Below are 21,125 nucleotides of genomic sequence, written 5' to 3'. Positions count from 1 at the left end.
TCTGACAGTGAGGGTGATCAATGAGTGGAACAGGCTACCACGGGAGGTGGTGAGTTCGCATTCACAATGAACGTTTTCAAACAGAGGTTGGACAAATATCTGTCTGGGATAATTTAGTGAATCCTGCTTTGGACCCAATGACCCTGGAGGTCACTTTCAACTGATTATATTCTGATTCTTGAAACTTGACACATAAATGAAATATCAGATGAAAATCTGTTTTCTAATATGTTTTTTGCATAAAATTTTAAAAAATTCGATTCTTTACTATTGTTTACATACCCTATGATTCTACTATATTTGGGATTTTGCGAAGTGTCTGTCTTTTCATTAAAATGTCCTCCAAAATCAGAGAGTCAAGTTTGAGTCCTACTTAAGAAAAATCTCTGCCTGTCTTGGGCTAGTTGTACTGAATATGGTGTGAAAATTAATGACTGGCTGCTGTGGCTTCACTGACCACTTCATTGCATGTGTGTTAAGCAGGGGTGGGCACTCAAAGGGAAGTGCTTCGGCACAGATTTACCAACACCTAAACATTAAAACTTCTTAAACTCACCTCCACCAAGGATCGACATTGTAGGGGCTATGTAGACTGAATATTGCAATTACATTTTTATAAATATGCCATTTTGCTTGTAGAACCCATGCGTCTCCCACATTTGGCCCCATTGACTAGATCCTTGTGGAGTCAAATGCAACACCTGCAGGATTCTTGATGACCATATCAGTGATGAGCCTCTAGAATGTCTTCTCTTCTTAGGGGTTCAAGTTATTCAGTAATGGTTTCTTAAGTTCTGTGGTTGTTTAAATTACTTCTTGTGATGCATGTGTCTTATTATTTCTCAGGATTCGAGAGTGTCCTCTACTCACTGCTGTAAAAGACAATGATATTGGGGCTCTTAGAAAACTGCTGGACTGTGCATCAACTGATCTATATGTAAGAGGTAGGTGGGTAGAACTGTTTAAGAGTGTGACCACGAGGTGGGCTTTATATAAAAACAGGTGCAAAGGCAAAAATTTATATTGACTGTAATGAGTTATTGAAGTCTTCCTAGGTTCATACCCATAGCATTATCCTTCTGTGTTTATCAGGAGCCGTGGGAGAGACCATACTTCATGTGGCTGTTACATATGATAGCCTGGAGGCTGCCACAATAATTCTAGAAGCTGCACCAGACCTCATCAACCAACCCGTCACCTCTGCTCTGTATGAAGGTCAGATACATGCATTTCTACTAAGGAGATATTTTAGGACTGTGGGTGCTTTGTGGTGGTTGATCAATTTGGTCAACTGAGATTGAGGGGTTTCTTTAACACCTTCACCCTCCAAAGCCACTCTTTATTCCTGCTAGTGATGACTTGGAATGGGGACAATGTTTCAGGTGGCTGACTTCCTGAAACCTCAACACTGTGCTTCACAGGTAGTGCAGGGGGCTGTTTCTCTCCCTTCACTCAAACTATTGTGCTACTGTACCTCCCAGTGTATGTAATTACTCTTCACCGAGGGTTACTATCTTTATCCTGTCCAACTTCAGGTAGTTCTTGCTGGTACAGCCTATGGGGTTCTCCTTGTTTTGGTGGTTTTGTCACTGACTCCATATTGTAGATTTTCTGGCTATCTAGCCTTTTAGGTTGACTCTGCCCTGAAGTATCAGTTTCTGTAGTTTTAGGGTCTTGCAATAGTGTAACATAGCATGTTAGACTGAAATAAGACAATATTCATCAAGTTCAGCCTGTTTCAATTCCCCCACCCCTTCTTGTTGGTCCAGAGGAAAGCAGAAAAAAGCCAATTTAGCTCATTTGGAGGAAAAACATTCCTTCCTAACTCCATAATGGCAGCCAGAGTAATACCTGGATCAACGTTTGAGATCAGCAACCCTGCTGGACACCTAATGTCTATATCCTGTAATATCATGGCGCTCTAGAAAGACAGCTAGTCCCCTCTTAAGCTTCTCTATGGATTTTGCCATCACCACTTCCTCAGGCAGAGAGTTCAACAGTCTCACTGCTCTTACAGTAAAGAACTTCATTCTGTGTTGCTGATGTAACTTGCTTTCTTCTAGACGTAGCAGATGCCCTCCTGTTACCGCCGCAGTCCTGAGTATAAACAGATCCTGGGAGAGATCCTTGTATTGTCCCCTAATGTATTTATACATAGTTATTTGGTCGCCCCTTATCAGTCTTTTTTTCAGTGGGCTCCAATTGCTTTTTCATTCCCAGAAATGGGATATGTAGGTATTGCTCACATGAGTTACATGCCCTACTCTTCAATCACTCTACAGGAGCAGTCCCCTCTTATAACTTTAACTCCTCCTAACAGATTAATATAGAATTGACTTGACTTTCCCTGAGCTTTTTCTTTACCTCCACTAGATTATTGTGAATGTATTCTGCAAAACTGGTTTATTAAAGAGGTTTTCCAGGCAGCGCCGGCTGTCAGTGACAGGCTACACCGGGATCGGAGTGGGAGCCGCTGCTCCGATCCCTGTGTAGTGGCTGGCGCTCATAATTGCAGGCTGGGGTCTCCTTAAAATCAATGGGAGCTACAAATATCCATTATGGCCACTGACTCCGAGCTGGTGACTACATCGAGGTTGTGTTAACCCCTTATAGGTAGCCATATAAATCTATCATAAGGCTATGGTGTGGATTTCTAGCACGATCTGCTAAATTCCACCATGGAATACAGTATTTAACTCGTTCTTGTAAAAGTTTACATATTTATCTTTATCATATATTGTCTGCTCGTAGGACAAACTGCATTGCATATTGCTGCTGTCAATCAGAACTTGAACTTGGTGAAATTGCTCATTGAAAAAGGTGCTGACGTCTGTTCTCCTCGAGCCATCGGCAGCTTCTTCTCTCACAGCCCGGACAACCTATTTTACTTTGGTTAGTGCAACTATCAGGAGCCACACTTTTTAGGAACATGATTTAACAAAAAAATCTCCCCTTCCACGAAAACCCTCTGACCCTTTCTTTTTTTTAGGTGAACATATTCTGTCTTTTGCTGCTTGCACTGGCAATGAGGACATTGTCTGCCTGCTTATTGAGAATGGTGCCAGCATTCGGGCTCAAGATTCCTATGGTAGGAGCCAATGTTAAGAATTTATTATAATACGTTATTGACGTCAAGACAGTTTTTGACAATCTTATGAAATAATTGTCCACGTACATCATCGTAGGGACATTGGTGCTTCTAATTAGCTGCAGTTCTTGGAAATGGGTGGTTTCCATATAGCTGGTACTTTGGTGTCCAACATGTCCTTGGCTGGTCTCCACCAATTACTATGAATATTGATAAGAAGTATTTTAATTGTGGCCTTTCTATTTGGTAGGTAACACCATACTGCACATCTTGGCTCTACAGCCTAACCAGACTTTTTCCTGCCAGATGTTTGATCTTCTATTGTCCTATGATGACTCAGAAAATAACGATGTCGACATCCTAATGATGACTAATTACATGGGTCTTACTGCCTTCAAATTATCTGCTGCCGAGGGAAATACAGTTGTAAGTATAACTTTTACAATGCCCCAAGTCTATCTAAGGGCTAATGCATAGGGCTGAAGTCTGTTGTACTGCTCAGTCAGAGAACACTAGGGTTAAGCTCCTGCAGATCCATTCCATTTTCAGCACCGGAACAATGGAGGTGGGGCTGACTCAAGGTTTATGTGGGCCCTTGGGTGACAAATTCTCAGTAGGCCTCTTCTGTATTGTTTCTGCTATGGACTGAGAGGTTGGACCCATTGTGCTAACCAACCTGCCTGGCTTTTAGACCAGAAATGGTGTGGCTGGCAGCTGACCCCAGTGGTGGGAGGTAATGTTAGACGAGGAGTCTAGCCCTTAGCTGATAAGGAAGAGAAGACCTCTGCCTACAAGTAGGGCGATCATCCTGATAAGAATGGCCCCGTGCTGGAACCTCAGGGCTGACTATCCCTGACAGGTAACTGGGACAATGAAGTGAACACAGGGGACCCAAAACAGGACAGACTTGCCAAGGAGATGGGAATGATGCAAAAGACTGGGAGCAAATGAACTGATGCACAGAGGCAGAAGCACAAAGCAAAGGGCATACAAGATAAACATATACCGATAGGGAGATACATAGACAAAGAGTCCAGAAACTGGACTGCACATAGGTGTTTTGCAGAACATTTAAGTGATTTATGTCTCCATTCACTAATATCCCCTCTCAGAAATAATACCACTGTGTGCCCCCTTTCAGAAATAATGTTCTCCTTTGCACCATTTGCCTCATTATTATTATTCAGAGGGGGCATTATTATTCTCCCAGCTCCCTCCTCTATTTAAAAAAATAGAAGACCGTACATGCTCCCCTACACTGTCGCTTTCAGGCTGCTGTAATAGGTGCTGCTGTCCACCACTGACTTTCACTTTCATATGATTGCCACAGACATTCCTCACTAATGGTGAGGCCAGGAATTGACTACAGTGATCATGTGTTTGTCACATGATCGAATGACGTGAAAGTCAGTGGTGAACAGCTGGGTGCTGACTCCAAGCCTGAGTGTAAGGGTATGGTTTAGCCAAAGGGTTGGGCTTAAATGGGTTTCCCCATGAATTTTTTTTTTTCCCCTGCCCTTTTGATAAAAGATAACTTGTTGATCAGTAGGGTTTCATCCCTAGGACCCCCCACTGATAGTGGTGGTCTAGCATGTGGACTGCTGATCATTAATCTCAATGGTACTGCTGGGAGACTTTATTCGTGCTTGAACTTGGCTAGTTCCAGCAGTCGTATTGAAATGAATGGAGCAGAGGTGCACATGCTTGACAGCCCATTCATTCAGGGATGCAATGGACCCCTGTTTTCAGGATCTGTGTTGGTCTCAGTGGTCAGACCCTCACCAATTAGCAAGTCAGCTTATTTCTTGTGATACTGAAGAACCATACTTGTGGGGGACCAAGGGTTCCTTGGAAATACGCATAATTCTATAGGGGCTAGTTGGGGCCTCAACCAACCTCTAACATCAAAATGTTGGGGCTCTGGTATGGACTTCTCTAATGATGATCTTCTATAGGATAGGAACACCATGGGTTCTTGTCCATGTTCAAAGAAATACACCCTCTCATGGGCACATATTGGAATACTTCACTGTGCTAGCTCCTGCTTCAGCCAGTTGTCTTACATTCAGACACAGGGCAATGAGGATGAGGAAGGGGATCAAAGGAAATGGAGAGATACAGGGTTAGCGGAGATGCATTTGATAGGTTTAGCGATCCTTTAAGAATTAACATGATCCATTAGAAGAACCTTTTGAAAATTCTGGTCTAGATCTTAAAAGCACTTTTCAGTCGTGTAACATGCTTGTTTTTGTATGTGAAGTTAAATTTCACGGTTTTTATATTTCTTTTTGACGTCTCAGATGTTTGAGCATCTATTAAATAAACGGAAACAAGTCCAGTGGAGTTTTGGCCCAGTGAATTCTGTCTTATATGATCTTTCGGGTATAGACTCTCGGGATGAAGATCAGTCCGTGCTAGAACTTGTGGTGTCTTCGAGAAAGAGAGCGGTAAGTGTATCGGTTCACGAGGTTTTGCACATTTGTTTTCCTGTGGTGTGCATTCTCTAATATGGTCATTTCACCCTATATTTGTTGTAGGCTCGCCATATTCTTGACTTTACACCCGTGAAAGAACTTGTCAGTCTGAAGTGGAGGCGGTGTGGTCGACCATACTTTTGGTTTTTAGCGGCAATCTATGTCCTGTATATGATCTGCGTGACCATGTGTTGCACTTACAGACCTCTTAAAGCTATTCCACATCCGAAGAATGATTCTCGAGATGCAACCATCTTAATGCAAAAATCTCTTACTGTAAGTGAACAAAAAATGGACGGAGGTTTTTTGGGGGAAACTATTACTTAAATGTCCTTCTATTTGACTGTTCTTTTTATTGACTCCTAACAGGAAGCATACGAAACCTATGAAGATGACCTCCGTCTAGTTGGAGAGCTCATTAGCGTTTTGGGGGCAATTGTTATATTGCTTCTTATGGTAAGAAATCCTCCAAATCTTCACAATTTACGGCTTTGGCTTGCGGTCACTTCTTCTAAATAAATGTATTTTCTGTTTCTAGATTCCTGATCTGCTTAGGGTTGGAGCCACAAGATATTTTGGGCAAACTGTTCTTGGTGGTCCATTTCATATAATCATGTAAGAACATTATAGTTGAATGTGATAATGTTTTTTGTTTTTTTTGTCCTTTTTATGATTTTTGTATTTTGCTTTAATATCTGAATTTTTTTTTTTCCTTTTTGTAGAATTGTTTTTGCCTGTATGGTGATGGCCGTTCTGGTCATGAGGTTAACCAACCATGCTGGAGACAGTGACGGGGAAGCAGTTCCTATGTCAATAGCTTTGGTGCTGGGTTGGTGTTACATCATGTATTTCACACGTGGTTTTCAGATGCTTGGACCATTTACAATCATGATACAAAAGGTAAAGGATCAAATAGATCATGCAAGATCATATTATATCATAAACTCTTACCCCCTCACAAGTCTTGAAATGTTCATTTTTTTTCATTGCATTCACCAATAGTGCAAGAAAAATAATGCTTAGAAGAAATGAACACCTGTCCAAAATGTTTTTTACGTCAATGGTCAGGTTTCCAATTTACAAAGTAGCTTGGGGGAGCGGGTACTGTTTCTTCTTGACGAGACCCAGTGAAGACTTATTTTAAGGCAATGCACCATGGGAGAAAGTATGCAAATGGAGCATGTCACCCAAACCAAAGATCCATCTCTAGGCAGACTGCTTCGGGGTTATCGCCCCTCATCAGTACAGAGCAGGGAAATGGTTTTCTGGGACAGTCAAATAACAAAAATATCATCTTGTGTACAATGAATGTCTCCTGATATTGAATTCCGATCTTCTTTCTTTTTCAGATGATCTTTGGAGACCTGTTGCGTTTTTGTTGGCTGATGGCTGTGGTTATTCTTGGGTTTGGTTCAGGTGAGCTTTCATTTTAGATGTTTCCTTATGCGTTTCCACGAGAAACAGTAAGAAGTTCTCTGCATTTTTTTTCTCTGGATCCATGCCATTTTTTTTTAATTTTTTTTTGTCAAAAGATAGTATGTTCTAGATCTGGTGTTTGTTTGTTTGTTTTTTGGTTTTTTTTTCCATAGGCTTTTCAGTAGGAAATTAAAGTCCAGGATAAACACATCAAGAATATGCGAGAATTAGGGCTGACACCCACTGGCTATATATTCTTTCTTGCGCTGCGAGAACACGTGAAAACTCTTGCAGCGCAAGAAAGACGCCTAATATTGCCAGTCTTTTCAATGGGGCCAGCGGACTTCTGTGGCAGAAGTGCAGCATGCCATCCTATTGCTTTTAATGGGATCGGCGCTGCTGCCGGTCCCATTGAAAGCAGTGGTTTGTAGCAAACCCTGCAGAATGATTTTCGGGGAAGGGCTTGAAATATAAGCCCTTCCCTGAAAAGCATTAATAAGTGGTAACCTAAAAGAACTGATCCGCAACAGTATACGTAGTAGAGTTTAGGTTACTAGCCCTGCACAGAGAAACTGAAAGTAAAGTATCTATTGCTCTACGATAGTTTTACATACAACACCGAATAAATTATATATATATATAATATAAATTATTTATAGCTGTAGTATGTATAACCTTGCTTGGGGGAGGGTATGAGTAATGACCTTTCCGAACAATATCTGGTGCTAACCTGTATGGGACAGGGGGACCTGGCACCTTCGCTTAATGGAAGACTGGGCATAATACTGAGTTTCTTCAATCAGTGCCTCCACCCAGGATAGAGCCCTTAATAAAACAAGGGTCTCTTCCTGGGAATAACCTATACATATACATATGGATAAGCAGACATTTGAAATACTACTTGTCTGCAAAGAAGGAAGTATACCAAACTAACGGAAGAGGAATAGCATTTTTATAATATGGGAACCAGAATTACAATAAGTATGCATATAGAATATAGATATAGCTCAAATACTTCCGTTCTTATAGCAGTCCCAATAGTATTTAACCGCAGTCACTATATACTCGGGTATGTGTATATATAAATGTGCATGGCATCTCAGACACGATACCTCAGACTAAGAAGAGTCACGTTACAGGGGACCCCTCTGTAGTTAATTGTAGATAGTGGGATTTGCAGGGTGTGAACAGCGTTCCGAAGGAGGTCGGGATAAGAATGATGATAAGTAGTGCAGCAGCTCTTCTGGTCCAACAATTCCACATAGGGGGTTGAATCCAGGAACAAGCCTGACTGCACTATACTAGTCCCTAGTTTAGTCTATCCTATCCATGTGACTGGACCACTAATCTGCCTGTGGGTCGTCGGTCGCCTAACCTTCCACTAGTGCCTGAACTGCACACCAATCCCTATCTATAACACTAACTAGAAACTATCAGGCTGGGGCTATTACTGAGCCAAAGAGGAGCAGCCAAAGTTGCTTCAGACTCCAGCATTTGCCAAGCAGGCCGCACTAGAAATACACTGCACCAAGCATGGAGAACTACAGCTGAAAGCCGCAATGATGTAGCAGAGATAATTGTGGCAGGTCTGCCAAGGGAAACTGAAGGTGACACTCAGTTCAGTGCAGAGCTGTTTCAGTAAAGTGGGATCTCAGCCCCTCTACAGGTATGGCTGAGATCTGATACCTGCTTGGTTACAGCTAGTCTGAAGAAGGTCTTTGGCTTTCTGGAGGGAATATTTAGGAAGCTGGGAGTAGCTCCTTTCCTACTTCCCATGCGGTCTGGATCTGCCTGGAGTAGACAGGTCTCACTCTTATATACCAGCCCCCATTATAGGTATGGGGTTTCCTCATTAACCCAAAAGCAGGGGTTAAGAAGAAACCAACCTCCATCACAACACACTAATAACAGGGATCTCCTACATATATATTAAAAAAATTAGTGCTGATAACTATTACTTATATGGACCCCTGCTACTATGCTGCAGCCCTCTTGCCTGCTAGACAATATTTGCCCAACTAAAAGGGGCAGCTTCCACTTAGATCCCCATGTGCTGTAGACCAACCCCTTCCTTTTAGATCAAGCTTTCCACCCAATCTCAGGGTGTCCAGGAGTTCAGGGCTGAACCAACTCATCCACACCAGGGGGGTGTTGGGGAAGTCCATTATAACACATTTCTAAACCTGAAAAACAGTGGTTACCCTACAGGGCTTTTGCCACTAAATAAATGTCTGATCCCTGGGGTTCCACCTTCCGGAAGCCTCATTGATGCTAAGACTTGCATACCCCAAATGCCCCGTTTGAAATGAAGTTGAGGTGTGCTTGCTTGACCACCGGTTCTTCCACATTTATGGGATGGAGGAAGATGGCTGAGCAAATCAATCTCTCTCTGTGCCTTAGAACTGAATGGAGCAGTGGTCATGCATACACCGGCACTCTTGATGGGGGTCATTTGGGGTGTGCTAATCGGGATTCCAGCAGTTGGACCTTCAGCAATCAGACACGTATCACCTCTTATATGGATAGTCCTTAAATGTCTTTTGAGGATGTCTTTGAAATGGGAAAGGTGGGAAAAAATGCAATTGTGTATGGGGAGGCGAGACCTACCAACTGCATGCAAATATGTCACCAGTTGAATTTGGGCATCAGCACCATCAATGAACAACCCAATAGTAGAACTCAAAAATAATAACCTAATTCTTTTTTCTCCACAGCTTTCTATGTGATATTTCAAACTGAAAACCCTGAAAATCTGGGTCAATTTATGACCTACCCCATCTCCCTGTTCAGCACATATGAACTTTTCCTGACACTCATTGATGGTCCAGCAAATTACGACGTAGACCAGCCAGTCATGTACAGCTTCATGTACTCTGCATTTGGAATTGTCGCCGCACTTCTAATGTTGAATCTTCTAATTGCCATGATGGGGGACACACACTTTCGTGTGGCTCATGAAGGAGATGAATTATGGAGAGCTCAGGTAGGTTCCTCTATATTGCTGTTATATATTCTTTATAGCATGGAGATGAAGGGAATCTGTGCACTGCCATACAGTCTCTGACATAAGAGGCCTAAAGAGGTTGTACCAAGATGGCATGCCCTGTTCATACAGTATATTCTATTAAAGCATATGAATGTCAAAGAATAGGGGTCACCATTCAGGAGCCCTTTGATGATCCAGAACGCAGGGCCACTTGGTGAGAGTGGCTCCCATTCTGGCAGACCTTGTGTCATGTTGTTGCTACAGGATGACCTTTCATGTGAAAGGCCATGATGTAACCCTACATTTCCCCTGCAGGGAAAATGGTTGGACACCCACAATTTCCCACCAAAAAATCAGCTGATTGTCAGGGATACCAAGAGCATTCATTGAGGGTTTGTGCATGTTGGCATAACCCTTTTTAACATTTGTAAAGTGGCTTCCATCTGCTTTGACACTTACAATACTGGCATCATCTTATGTGAGAGAAGGGCCTGTGGGCCCATGATGCACCTGCTACCACTGCACCCCCTATAGCTACACCAAAAATAAGAAAGGTGCAATATACAAATATATTCTACAGATAATTCAGATGTGACCAATCATTATATATTTTAAGACTAGTCTGTTATGCAGTTGGCTATCATACCCAGCTTGATTAAAAACCTGTAATCAAATATGATGACCTCTGTAAAACACTAAGTAAATGTAATGCATTTTCTGCAAAAGGCATTAATATTAAAATAGCCGCCGTACTGACCTCCAATATGGCCAGAAAAATCTAATCGAAGAGATCAGTCAATGGATGTTTGCATTCCTTGATTAGAACACCTCAGTAAAGTGAGAGTTGTGTAGCATACTTTATATGGAGCTTCTATTTCTAGTGTTTTCTATCCAGGGTTCCTTGAGAATCAAGGCCTGTTCATGTCTCTTTTTTTTTTTTTTTTTTTTTCTATTCTGTCTACTGGTTCCATCTAGCTTTATGTCTAAATCATCGGCCACTCCTTGATGAAACCTACTGAGACCAAAAGGTCTCCTTTTTGAAAGCTTTCCATTCGCTTCTGGTACATGGACCATGTTGTTCTTTCCCGTTTAAGATGCAAACGGTCCACATTATTTGTTTTGGTAAGGAAAATTGCCATAAACTAAAGGAAAACTGCTGAAATGTCAGGTTTCATCAATGGTGGTCAATGATTCCATCCAGCGGTGCCATTTGCTGGGATTTAGACATAAAGCTTGATTAAACCCCTGGATAGAATAAAAAATGAGCCGTGAACAAGCAATTAGCCAGGGGCTCCAAAAACTGCAACTACTCCTGCTACTTACACGAAGGATGGCAAACTAATGTGTGCTTGGTATTGAGGATAGGCAAAGCAGGTATCTATTTTTGGCTAAAATATAGAGGGTTGGGGGTTTCTCCAGAGTGAAAACATTAAGGGGTCTTGCACGGTAAGAGTTGGATGAGCTTTCTTGTGGATTTGTTCAAAGAATCTTAATCTGAAGTTCGCCCAGTAAGATGGACCAAATAACTTGGCATATCTCTGGCCGTGCATGTGCTAGAAAGTGAAATCTATGGTAGCTATGAGCGGGTGTAGATTTGCTCTATAATTACGCCAATACCTGATGTAAATTATAGTAAATATGTTGGGTCGCAGGAGGCCCTGACTCCTTCTGCCAAACCCAATCTACTTTTGGAAGGTGGGGAGTGCCCCGTAAAATAAAAAAGTTGCACATTTTTGCAAAAACGATGTGCGTCAAAATTTGGAACTTGAGGCAAAATCCTTAATAAATTCAATGATTTGTATAATATATTATTATTTATTATTTTTTACAGGTTGTAGCCACAACTCTTATGCTTGAACGAAAGATGCCAAAGGCTCTTTGGCCTCGTATCGGTATTAGTGGCAAGGAATTTGGTTTAGGAGACTCGTGGTACCTCAGGTTCGTTACCATCCATGCAAAAGAAAAATCATATCTTATTGCATAACATGTTTGTGTGTGGTTGAGCAAGGACTCTAACAAGATAGTATTGCTAGTTCTTTGGAAAAAAGAACCTAAAAGTTAAAAAAAATACTTCTCCTGCCATATCCTGAGTTCTTGAGTTTTTCATCTGGCCTGTGCCTATTGCAGCAGTTGTCTGCTGCATCCATTTCTTAAGGCTTCACCAGGGATTGCTCTCAGTGAGACTACCACCTTTGGCAGTGGCTGGACATATCTATACCATGTGTATTGATAATTGTGTAATATCCAGCCTCAATAAGTGAATTCAGTACTTACCCTTTGCTCTCCTAAAAATATATCCTGGTCCTGCACATAAGATGCGTGTCCCATTTCAAAATGTTTTACTTGTCTTTATAAGGCTATGTTGACCTTTTTGTGTTGAGGTTTTTCCATCAATGACAAAAACCACAATGCTCTGCAACATTCGTCACATCTAAGGCACCCAAATAACTTCCAACAACTTAAAATGAGGTTCGTTGGGTCCCACTGAAGTGCCCTTCATTTTTCCGGGACACTAAGTGCTGCCTGCTGCTGTATATTTCCTGCTAAATACAATGAAGTATTCTGAATGTTGCCTCCAGTGCAGATTTGAACAGGGCCTTAGTCCTAAATGTAATCTAGAAAAAAAATTAATTCAATTCTTGGAATTTCTTTTTCTTGTTGGAATGTCTTCATTTACAAATAACGACACAGTAAACATTTTGGAGACTTTAATTAAATTTGTCCTCTTCTTGTTTGACAGAGTTGAGGAACGCAAGGATTTAGATAAACCTAAGACTAAAGGCTTTGTAGATGCCTTTCAGAATAAAGAAGATGATGATGATGACAATACTGTTATGGATTTTCCTGAAAATAAGCTCAAAGCTAAGAGGGTATCTATATGTGAAACGCCTCCTTTTCTCCGAAAACTTTCACTGAGGAAATCGAGCAAGTGGAATATTCTTAAAAGAGCTACACTTGACCAACTAAGAGGCAGAGTCAACCTTGCACTTGACGTTGTTGAGGAAGTATATGACGTGTAAGCTGGTGAAGATGACTACTTCTATTCTGAACTCGAAGACCTGTTGGATCCAGGATTAATCTGTTTTGGGTTATACAAGGAATACGGATCCATACTTGGAATTCGGGTCCTTCAGTCAATGTGAGACAACTGGGCGTCTCATCAATCTTGAATTGTTCATGACTTCAGGATGTGATCCATCAACCTTGGTTGGTTACTTGAAGATCATGATAGAATTAATTCTATATAGATATGATGTTGGCTTTTTGCTTCAATGGAGCATCTGATCTTCTCCCAGACAGATGGCCAAATCCTAATCCAGTCGTTGATTAAATAGGTTGCAATATAAACTCTGTTTAAAGAAGACTTTTTTTAATTACCTCACAAATGGATTTATTCATACAGCCAAGCTGGGAAGGTACATGAATTCTTCATCGCCACAGTCTTGCCATCATGGTTGAGTAAACCTCCATCGGCACTTGTAATCCATGGACTTGGCCGTAATATCTTAGGTTGGCATGTTGCCTTGGCTTACTAGCACTTTAAACTCTCCATCAGGAATGTTCTCTTGAAAGTTATGACTCTAACTGTCTTTTATGCTCAACGTCTAAAAATAGGTTGAATTTTAGAATGGACATCGGCTTCCACATGATTGATATATTGATTTCCGTATTGTTAGCAAACACTGCCATGTAAATGAAATTTAGACCAGATTACTCAACTGCCTTTTATTATGCAAGTAACTGACTGAAATAACTAATGAATAATCTGAGGCCCCGGTGTTTTTAGAAGGCAACCTCAGATATCCAAGTCACTTGGTGTCACTTTTTGATAAAATATATTTTTATAGTGTTCTAAAATGAAATATTCATATGTAGCAAAAAATTGTGGTCTCAGCTGATGCAAAAATAATTTTATGTCAATTGCTTAAAATCTTGAAGTGATTAATTTAGGCTAATCAAGGAGTCAGTGGTTCATACTGTACCACCCAATACACATATTTGTTTTCTAGGACATGAGGAGTTGGGTGCACCCAAAAATTTCCTATGTCTAATCATTCTTTTTAGAAAGATATAAGCATATATATAGGGGATTGGTCCTGAGCAGAAAAGGTAAAAGTGATTAGAGCCAACCTGACCACTGTCCCCCCTTTACATAGATCCTATACCAGTCGTATGGGATACCTTTTTTTCATATGTTCACCATTGGTGCCATGATATAGTGTAGGATTTCAACAAAAAAATATGACTTGATCAGTATATAAGCAATATTGCTGTATAAGGGCATTGTCTAAGCATTTTTTGCAGTCTTGTGGTGCACTCATCCGTGTTGTTTGTACATCTAATTCTTGACTCGTGTTTGTAGTCATGGATTAGTTATTGAAGAATGATTCTACTAATCCGTACATGGTGCTACCCAGAGCTAATATTTACAAATGGCTCTTCTTATTATTATACAATAAATCTCAGTATTTTTCTTCGCTTGGCTTAAATCTTTGTTGGGCTTCTTCTGAACAGATTGATCTTGGCTGAGTCTGTCTATACATGCATAATGTAGTATGACTCACTATATCATAGGCTTAGCTTAATACGTCTGCTTGCTTCTGTTCTGCTCTGATATTTGTACTCTCTTCTAAAGTTCTGTAATGGATATTATGCAATGTTGATACTAGAACATCATCTTTAAAGGCCACCAGGACAGGGTTCCCTTTTGGATTAGGAGATCTGTTTGAGATACTATCTAGGCTGAACCAGTGGGCACAATTGAACTAATCAAATGACCCCACTAAATGCCAGCAGGGTGACTCGAAGAACTTTAAGATGCCCACACACCTTCAAAAGCTGTTGGCTGAACAATTGTTTGGGCTACAGCTCTTCTTCATGATTCCCCCATACACATAAACACTTGGCTTGGCTAAATGCTTATGTGTTTAGGGGGGTAAGCTCTAGTCAGACAGTTCTGAGGATGGCTTATCACTCAAAGGTGTTATATGAAACTTCTAGGCCCCAATGCAAAATATGTGACCGGGACCCCCGATTATAAAGCTTCGTTGATCGAACTGTGGAACAGAAACGCTATGGACTACATAAAGCTCCAGGACCAGGGTGTGACTTGATCTGCTGCAGCCATTTTTTAGGCTCCTGCTCCTGGGGAATAAAAAGATCAGGCATTGAAATTTAAAGTGACCCTCTGGTTTTGGGACAAAATTATGTCCCAGGAAAGGACTAATGCAGTTGCTGTTCTCTACCACTTCTCTAATATGCCGGTTCTATGCCCCATTTTTGGGTCGTTCAAGATGGATACATCAATTTTCTAAGTATCTAGTGCACACTGTGCGCTGTTCTGTGATTTAGATGTTTCCTATCACTGTGATTTCTGTGATTTGCCATCACTGATCATTTGAGCAGCCCTGGCCAATCAAAGAGCAGATATAGACCATTGGTAGTCTAACACTAGCCTTGCACTATGCAGATCAAATAGTAGTAGTAGGTGAAGATTGCAAACAGCTAGAAGTGGGATAACCCATTTAAGGACTCATCCAGCCCCGCATTTATCAGAAGGGTTCGGGTAACTAAACACTTTGTATGGGGGTCTTTAGTTCTACCACCTTTTTTTTTTTTTTTTTTTTTAAAAGGTGCTAGAAGTCCAGACTATAGTGGAGACATTGCAGGTTATTTTCTATCCCCATGGCAGACCTTTTTGGAGGTCATTAGACTCCATTTCCCTCCCTTGTTCTGAAGTTTTTTTTAGAACTCTATAAGAATTGTTGAATGTACAGGGTCTTTCTCACTTACAGAAACTCCACTCTGCTTTCCCAGAAGCTTTCCTATCCTCATATAGGGTTTACTGTCCTGTAAACATGGCGCACAGTTGACACTTTAAGCAATGCTGTTCAGTTTTGCACTATAATTCTTCTCAACCATGAAATGCTATTTTTGTTAATAAAATTTTTATTTTCTAAAAAAAAAAAACTGTGTTTTGTCGTAATTATAACAAGCTGTAATTAGATGGTTATATTGAAGACTATGGAAGTTGCCTCTCTTGACGATTGCATTTTTTGCACAATTGGCCTTAGTAACTGTGCAGAGAAACTTGTACATCCTTAGGGTGCATTCACACGAACGTATATCGGCTCGGTTTTCACGCCGAGCCAATATACGTCGTCCTCGTGTGCAGGGGGGGGGGAGGATGGAAGAGCCAGGAGCAGGAACTGAGCTCCCGCCCACTCTCTGCCTCCTCTCCGCCCCTCTGCACTATTTGCAATGGGGAGAGGAGGGGCGGGGCTAAGTTCAGTGAATTAGCCCCACCCCCGCCCCGCCTCTCCCCATTGCAAATAGTGCAGTGGGGCGGAGAGGAGGCAGAGAGGGGGCGGGAGCTCAGTTCCTGCTTGCAGCTCTTCCATCCTCCCCCCCTGCACACGAGGACGACGTATATCGGCTCGGCGTGAAAACCAAGCCGATATACGTTTGTGGGAATGCAGCCTTAACTATTTTTTGTTTTTTAATTTTGCATTCCATTGACCTTTTTAAAGCATCCTTCCAGTTTTAGGAACAAACTTGGCCTGGGACCCGAAGGGGCAGTTAAATTACCTGCTGTGGGTTTTCCGTGTTGATACTCCTCTTGGTCCGGCTTTCAACTGTTCAAAATGGCCGATGCAATCTTCAGACTACCTTATGCTCACAGTGCACTGGTAGTGCTAGACTACTGTCGAACTATAGCTGCTCACCAGTTTGAACAGTTGCACGGCGCTCTGAGCACAGGAATTGTTTATTGAAAATTTGGCTTTCAAAGTTATTTCCTCCTTCTACGTAACTGATGTTACTATAGCATTCTGCAGGGGTCCCAAATCATTAGTACATCAAAAAATTTGACTGAGGCGCTGCGCAATTTGCTCATCAACATTACGTGAAGTCCTCTTCAGTAATATTTCTTTTAGCTGAAATGTCCTTAGCTGCTACATAAGTGCCAGCTGTGTAGGAAATGAAAGCTGAGCTCTAGTAACCAATCGCAGTGCGGCTTTTATTTTAACTCGGCATTATAAGAAATGGCAACCAATCGCAGTGCAGCTTTCATTTTACCTCAGCAGTATAAAATTAAATCTGAGCTGTGATTGGTTGCTGTTGGTAACAGAAATCACAGGAAAAGTCGGTAAGTTTTTAGCTTTTTAATTACTCCAGTATTCGTCACCTGGGGCTGAAGAACACGGGTGCTAAATTTCACTCAAATTGGACCTGAACTGTGGATGTGTATATGGCGCAAACAGATTTAGCATTTTATTTATAAGTTGTTGTAAAAAGGAAGCCAATAATGCACCACCTGATAAACGGCAGGCCAGACTCAATCGCTGTCTATGGTATCCGTTCACATGTGCAGACTATGTTTTTGCAGTCGCTCCTCTTCAGTCTGGGTTGCATTGAGTGAGTGGCTGCACTATTAGTCTGCATTGAGAAAGTGGCTCCTCCATATTATAGTATGGCACTCTGCATTCTACTAGGGTCTACGGCGATTGAGTCTGGCCTGCAGTCTATCCGGTGTTGCATTATTGGCTTCCTTTTCAGTGAATAATGTCCTTATTTTTTTCTCTCACCTCTGTGATTTTATTGTATCTAACAGTGAGATGGCGTAGATTGATGGACGCGTTGGTGGCCTTGCCGATGGCCTGTCAGCTTGTGTGTCTTGGCCATAATGCAGAACTAACACCCCGTATCACTATTTTTTGCATGTCGTTTGCTATACATTTGGGGTAGCCCAAGATGTTGGCTAATATGCCCACTGTGTAGATACAGGGCAATCCACTGCTTTACCAGAAGGGGGTCGCGCTCCTGTATAGTGTGGCGCACTGATCTGTGATTGACTACTTTTGGGTATCGTTCACGTGTGCAGACTTTTTTTTTTTCTTGTAGTAACTCCTCCCTAATCTGGGCTGGGTCGAGTGAGCATTAGTCTGCATTGAACAAGTAGCTCCTCCATATCATAGTACAGCTCTCTGCATTCTACTAGGGTCTACGGCGATTGAGCCTGGCCTGCAGTCTATCAGGTGTTGCATTATTGGCTTCCTTTTTTTTTTCTTCTCTCACCTCTGATTTTACAGTACATGAAAAATGCAAAATTTTATTTCTGCCCTCCCCATTCTTTGTAAGAATTGGTTGCCCATGGACCCAATCCATCAGGTTTGCAGTGCCTGGGTCAGGCCGAGTGCTGTCCGTTTGCTCCATTCATTTCAGGGCAGACTGAGAAGCTTGACTGTTCCTGTCTGCTAATTGAGCCAACACAGCTCTCCGACATCTGTGTGCACCTGTGTGAGGGATGGAGCTCTACTACACACTACACTAAAGAACTGTAAAAGGCAAAATGACAGTTTCGGCTTTTCTAGGTAAAAAACAAATTATCTTGAAAAGGTGGTGACTAGAGATGAGCGAGCACACTTGTCCGAGCTTGATGCTCATTCGAGTATTAGGGTACTCGAGATGCTCGTTATTCGAGACGAGCACCACGCAGTGTTCGAGTCACTTCCATTTTCTTCCCAGAAAAGTTTGCGCCGTTTTCTGGCCAATAGAAACACAGGGAAGGCATTACAACTTCCTCCTGTGAAGTTCCAGCCCTATCCCACCCCCCTGCAGTGAGTGGCTGGGGAGATCAGGTGACACCCGAGTATCTAAACTGGGGCCGGCCGCGGCTCGCCACAGATGCACGCTGAGAGACATTAGAGAAAGTGCCGTTTTGCTGTAGCTGCTATAGGGAGAGTGTTAGGCTGTTATCTTTGTCTTCAAGAACCCCAATGGTCCTTCTTAGGGCCACATCTGACCGTGTGCAGTACTGTTGAGGCTGCTTTTAGCAGTTTTTTGCAATTTTTTTTTTTTGTATATCGGGTGTGCAGACCATAGCGTCCTCAGTCTGCAGTCATTTTACTGAGTATAGGGGCAGTACTGGTGAGGCAGGGACAGTGGTACAGGGAAAGAGATATACTGGCTATATAAGCAGTGGGCTTTTTCAAAAAAATTGGAAAAAAAAATCTTTGGGCTGCCTGTGACCGTGTTCAGTTTACTGCGTTTCTGCTGGGGGTAGTAGTCGCTCATTAATACCCAGATAGGTGTTACTGCAGCCTTGCGCATAATTTTTTCTGGCTGCACTGTGCTTTCAATAACCACAGTCATCCTCCAACAAGGAAATCCATATACAGGCTATATAGGCAGTGGGCTTTTTCCCAAAAATTGGAAAAAAATACTATATTTGGGCTGCCTGTGACTGTCTTCAGTTTACTGCGTGTCTGCTGGGGGTAGTAGTCGCTCATTATTACCCAGCTAAGCGTTACAGCAGGCTTGCGCATAATTGTTTCCTGGCTCTGCTGTGTCCGTTACATGGTCTCCGTCATCCCGCCAGACGGAAAGAGTATACATATATACGCTGCATACGGTGTCTGTCTGGTTTTTCACCTCACCATTTAAAAAAATTGAAGCAAAATACTTAAGGCCTACCACTGGCCTTTGGCCACTTGACTGGTTCTGCGCTGTGAATTCCAGTAGCTCAGTCATACGCACCTAGGTCTCACTACAGGCTTGCGCATAATTGTTTCCTGGCTCTGCTGTGTCCGTTACATGATCCCCCTATACTGTGCTCCCCCTATACTGCTGCTAGTGATATGTTACTGGGGCCTGTCTAGACTGCTACTACTACTGAAATGGAACTAATACTGTGCTCCCCCTATACTGCTGCTTCAGAATTGTTACCGGGGCCTGTCTTGACTGCTACTATTACTGAAATGGGCGGCTGGGCAGCATGTTACCCAGGAAAAGTGGTAGCGGAGTGTCATGCAGGCAGTGATTGTGCTTTGTTGGAGGTAGTGTGGTGCTTAGCTAAGGTATGCCATGCTAATGAGGGCTTTTCAGAAGTAAAAATTGTTGGGGGGGGCCCACTCTTGCCGCTATTGTGGCTTAATAGTGGGACATGGGAACTTGAGATGCAGCCCAACATGTAGCCCCTCGCCTGCCCTATCCATTGCTGTGTCGGTCCCATCACTTTCTTGAATTTCCCAGATTTTCACAAATGAAAACCTTAGCGGAGCATAGGTCCCATACAAAAATGCTCGGGTCGCCCATTGACTTCAATGGGGTTTGTTACTCGAAACGAACCCTCGAGCATCGCGGGAAGTTCGACTCGAGTAACGAGCACCCGAGCATTTTGGTGCTCGCTCATCTCTAGTGGTGACCTTCACCTGTCTTTTCACCACTAGCCACCACAATGGCTGCCTTAACCCCTTAGTGACCAAGCCTGTTTACGCCTTAATGACCAGGCCAAATTTTGGAAATCTTGCGTGTCACTTTAACATATCGTAGAATAACTCCGTAAAGGTTTTGCATATCCAAGTGATTCTGACAGGTTTTTTTTTTTTTTTTTTGTCACATATTGTACTTCATTTAGGTAGTAAAAATAGACAGAATGTGTGTATGTTTTTTAACAGCCAAAATTGGGAAAATTTTGAAAAAATTGTCATCTTTTTCACATTTTTAATTGCAACGTCTTAAATATGTGCAAACACTGTACAAATTTCTGGTAAGATATATATTTCCATCTATTTACTTTATTCTGGATGCACATTTGAAAAACTTTTAGCTTTTTTTTTTTTTTTTTTTTTTTTTTTAACCATGTAGGAGACGTAGAAATTTACCGTTATCAACATTTTGAGGAACACTTTGTTTTCCTGCACCAAGCCAAGATTGCAAAAGCTCGTAGGTGTCAGAATGATAGATACCCCCACAAATGACCCCATTTTAAAAACTACACCTCTTAATGTATTCGCTGAGGGGTGAGGAGTATTTTGACCCCACAGATTTTTTTTTCAGGAGTTAAAGGGGTTGTCCCGCACCGAAATGTTTTTTTTTAATTCAATAGGCCCCCCGTTCGGCGCGAGACAAACCCAATGCATGTGTTAAAAAAAAAAACCGTTTAGTACTTACCCGAATCCCCGCGCTGCGGCGACTTCTTCCTTACCTTAGCAAGATGGCCACCGGGATCTTCACCCACGATGCACCGCGGGTCTTCTCCCATGGTGCACCGTGGGCTCTGTGCGGTCCATTGCCGATTCCAGCCTCCTGATTGGCTGGAATCGGCACACGTGACGGGTCGGAGCTACGAGGACCAGCTCTCCGGCACGAGCGGCCCCAT

The 21,125-nt window shown here is 42.2% G+C and overlaps 1 protein-coding gene across 1 annotated transcript in view; it reads left to right on the top strand.

Moving 5' to 3' along the window:
• The window catches only part of LOC136626352 (transient receptor potential cation channel subfamily V member 6-like), a 44,661-nt gene extending 30,596 nt beyond the window's left edge, over positions 1–14,065 (top strand). Inside the window, exons 2-15 of the mRNA XM_066601338.1 lie at positions 847–944; positions 1,093–1,215; positions 2,752–2,892; positions 2,990–3,088; positions 3,339–3,514; positions 5,389–5,535; positions 5,626–5,838; positions 5,932–6,018; positions 6,101–6,177; positions 6,285–6,462; positions 6,912–6,978; positions 9,693–9,961; positions 11,796–11,902; positions 12,705–14,065. Coding sequence (XP_066457435.1) covers positions 847–944; positions 1,093–1,215; positions 2,752–2,892; positions 2,990–3,088; positions 3,339–3,514; positions 5,389–5,535; positions 5,626–5,838; positions 5,932–6,018; positions 6,101–6,177; positions 6,285–6,462; positions 6,912–6,978; positions 9,693–9,961; positions 11,796–11,902; positions 12,705–12,984 — 2,062 coding nt within the window. The 3' untranslated portion in view covers positions 12,985–14,065. The remainder of the gene's footprint in view (positions 1–846; positions 945–1,092; positions 1,216–2,751; positions 2,893–2,989; positions 3,089–3,338; positions 3,515–5,388; positions 5,536–5,625; positions 5,839–5,931; positions 6,019–6,100; positions 6,178–6,284; positions 6,463–6,911; positions 6,979–9,692; positions 9,962–11,795; positions 11,903–12,704) is intronic.
• Positions 14,066–21,125: the final 7,060 nt, after the last annotated feature.

Source organism: Eleutherodactylus coqui, chromosome 4, assembly GCF_035609145.1.
Source record: "Eleutherodactylus coqui strain aEleCoq1 chromosome 4, aEleCoq1.hap1, whole genome shotgun sequence".
In the NCBI taxonomy this organism is placed as follows: Eukaryota; Metazoa; Chordata; class Amphibia; order Anura; family Eleutherodactylidae; genus Eleutherodactylus; species Eleutherodactylus coqui.
Note: the sequence above shows the minus strand (reverse complement) of the source record. Positions and strands in the feature narration are given on the sequence as shown.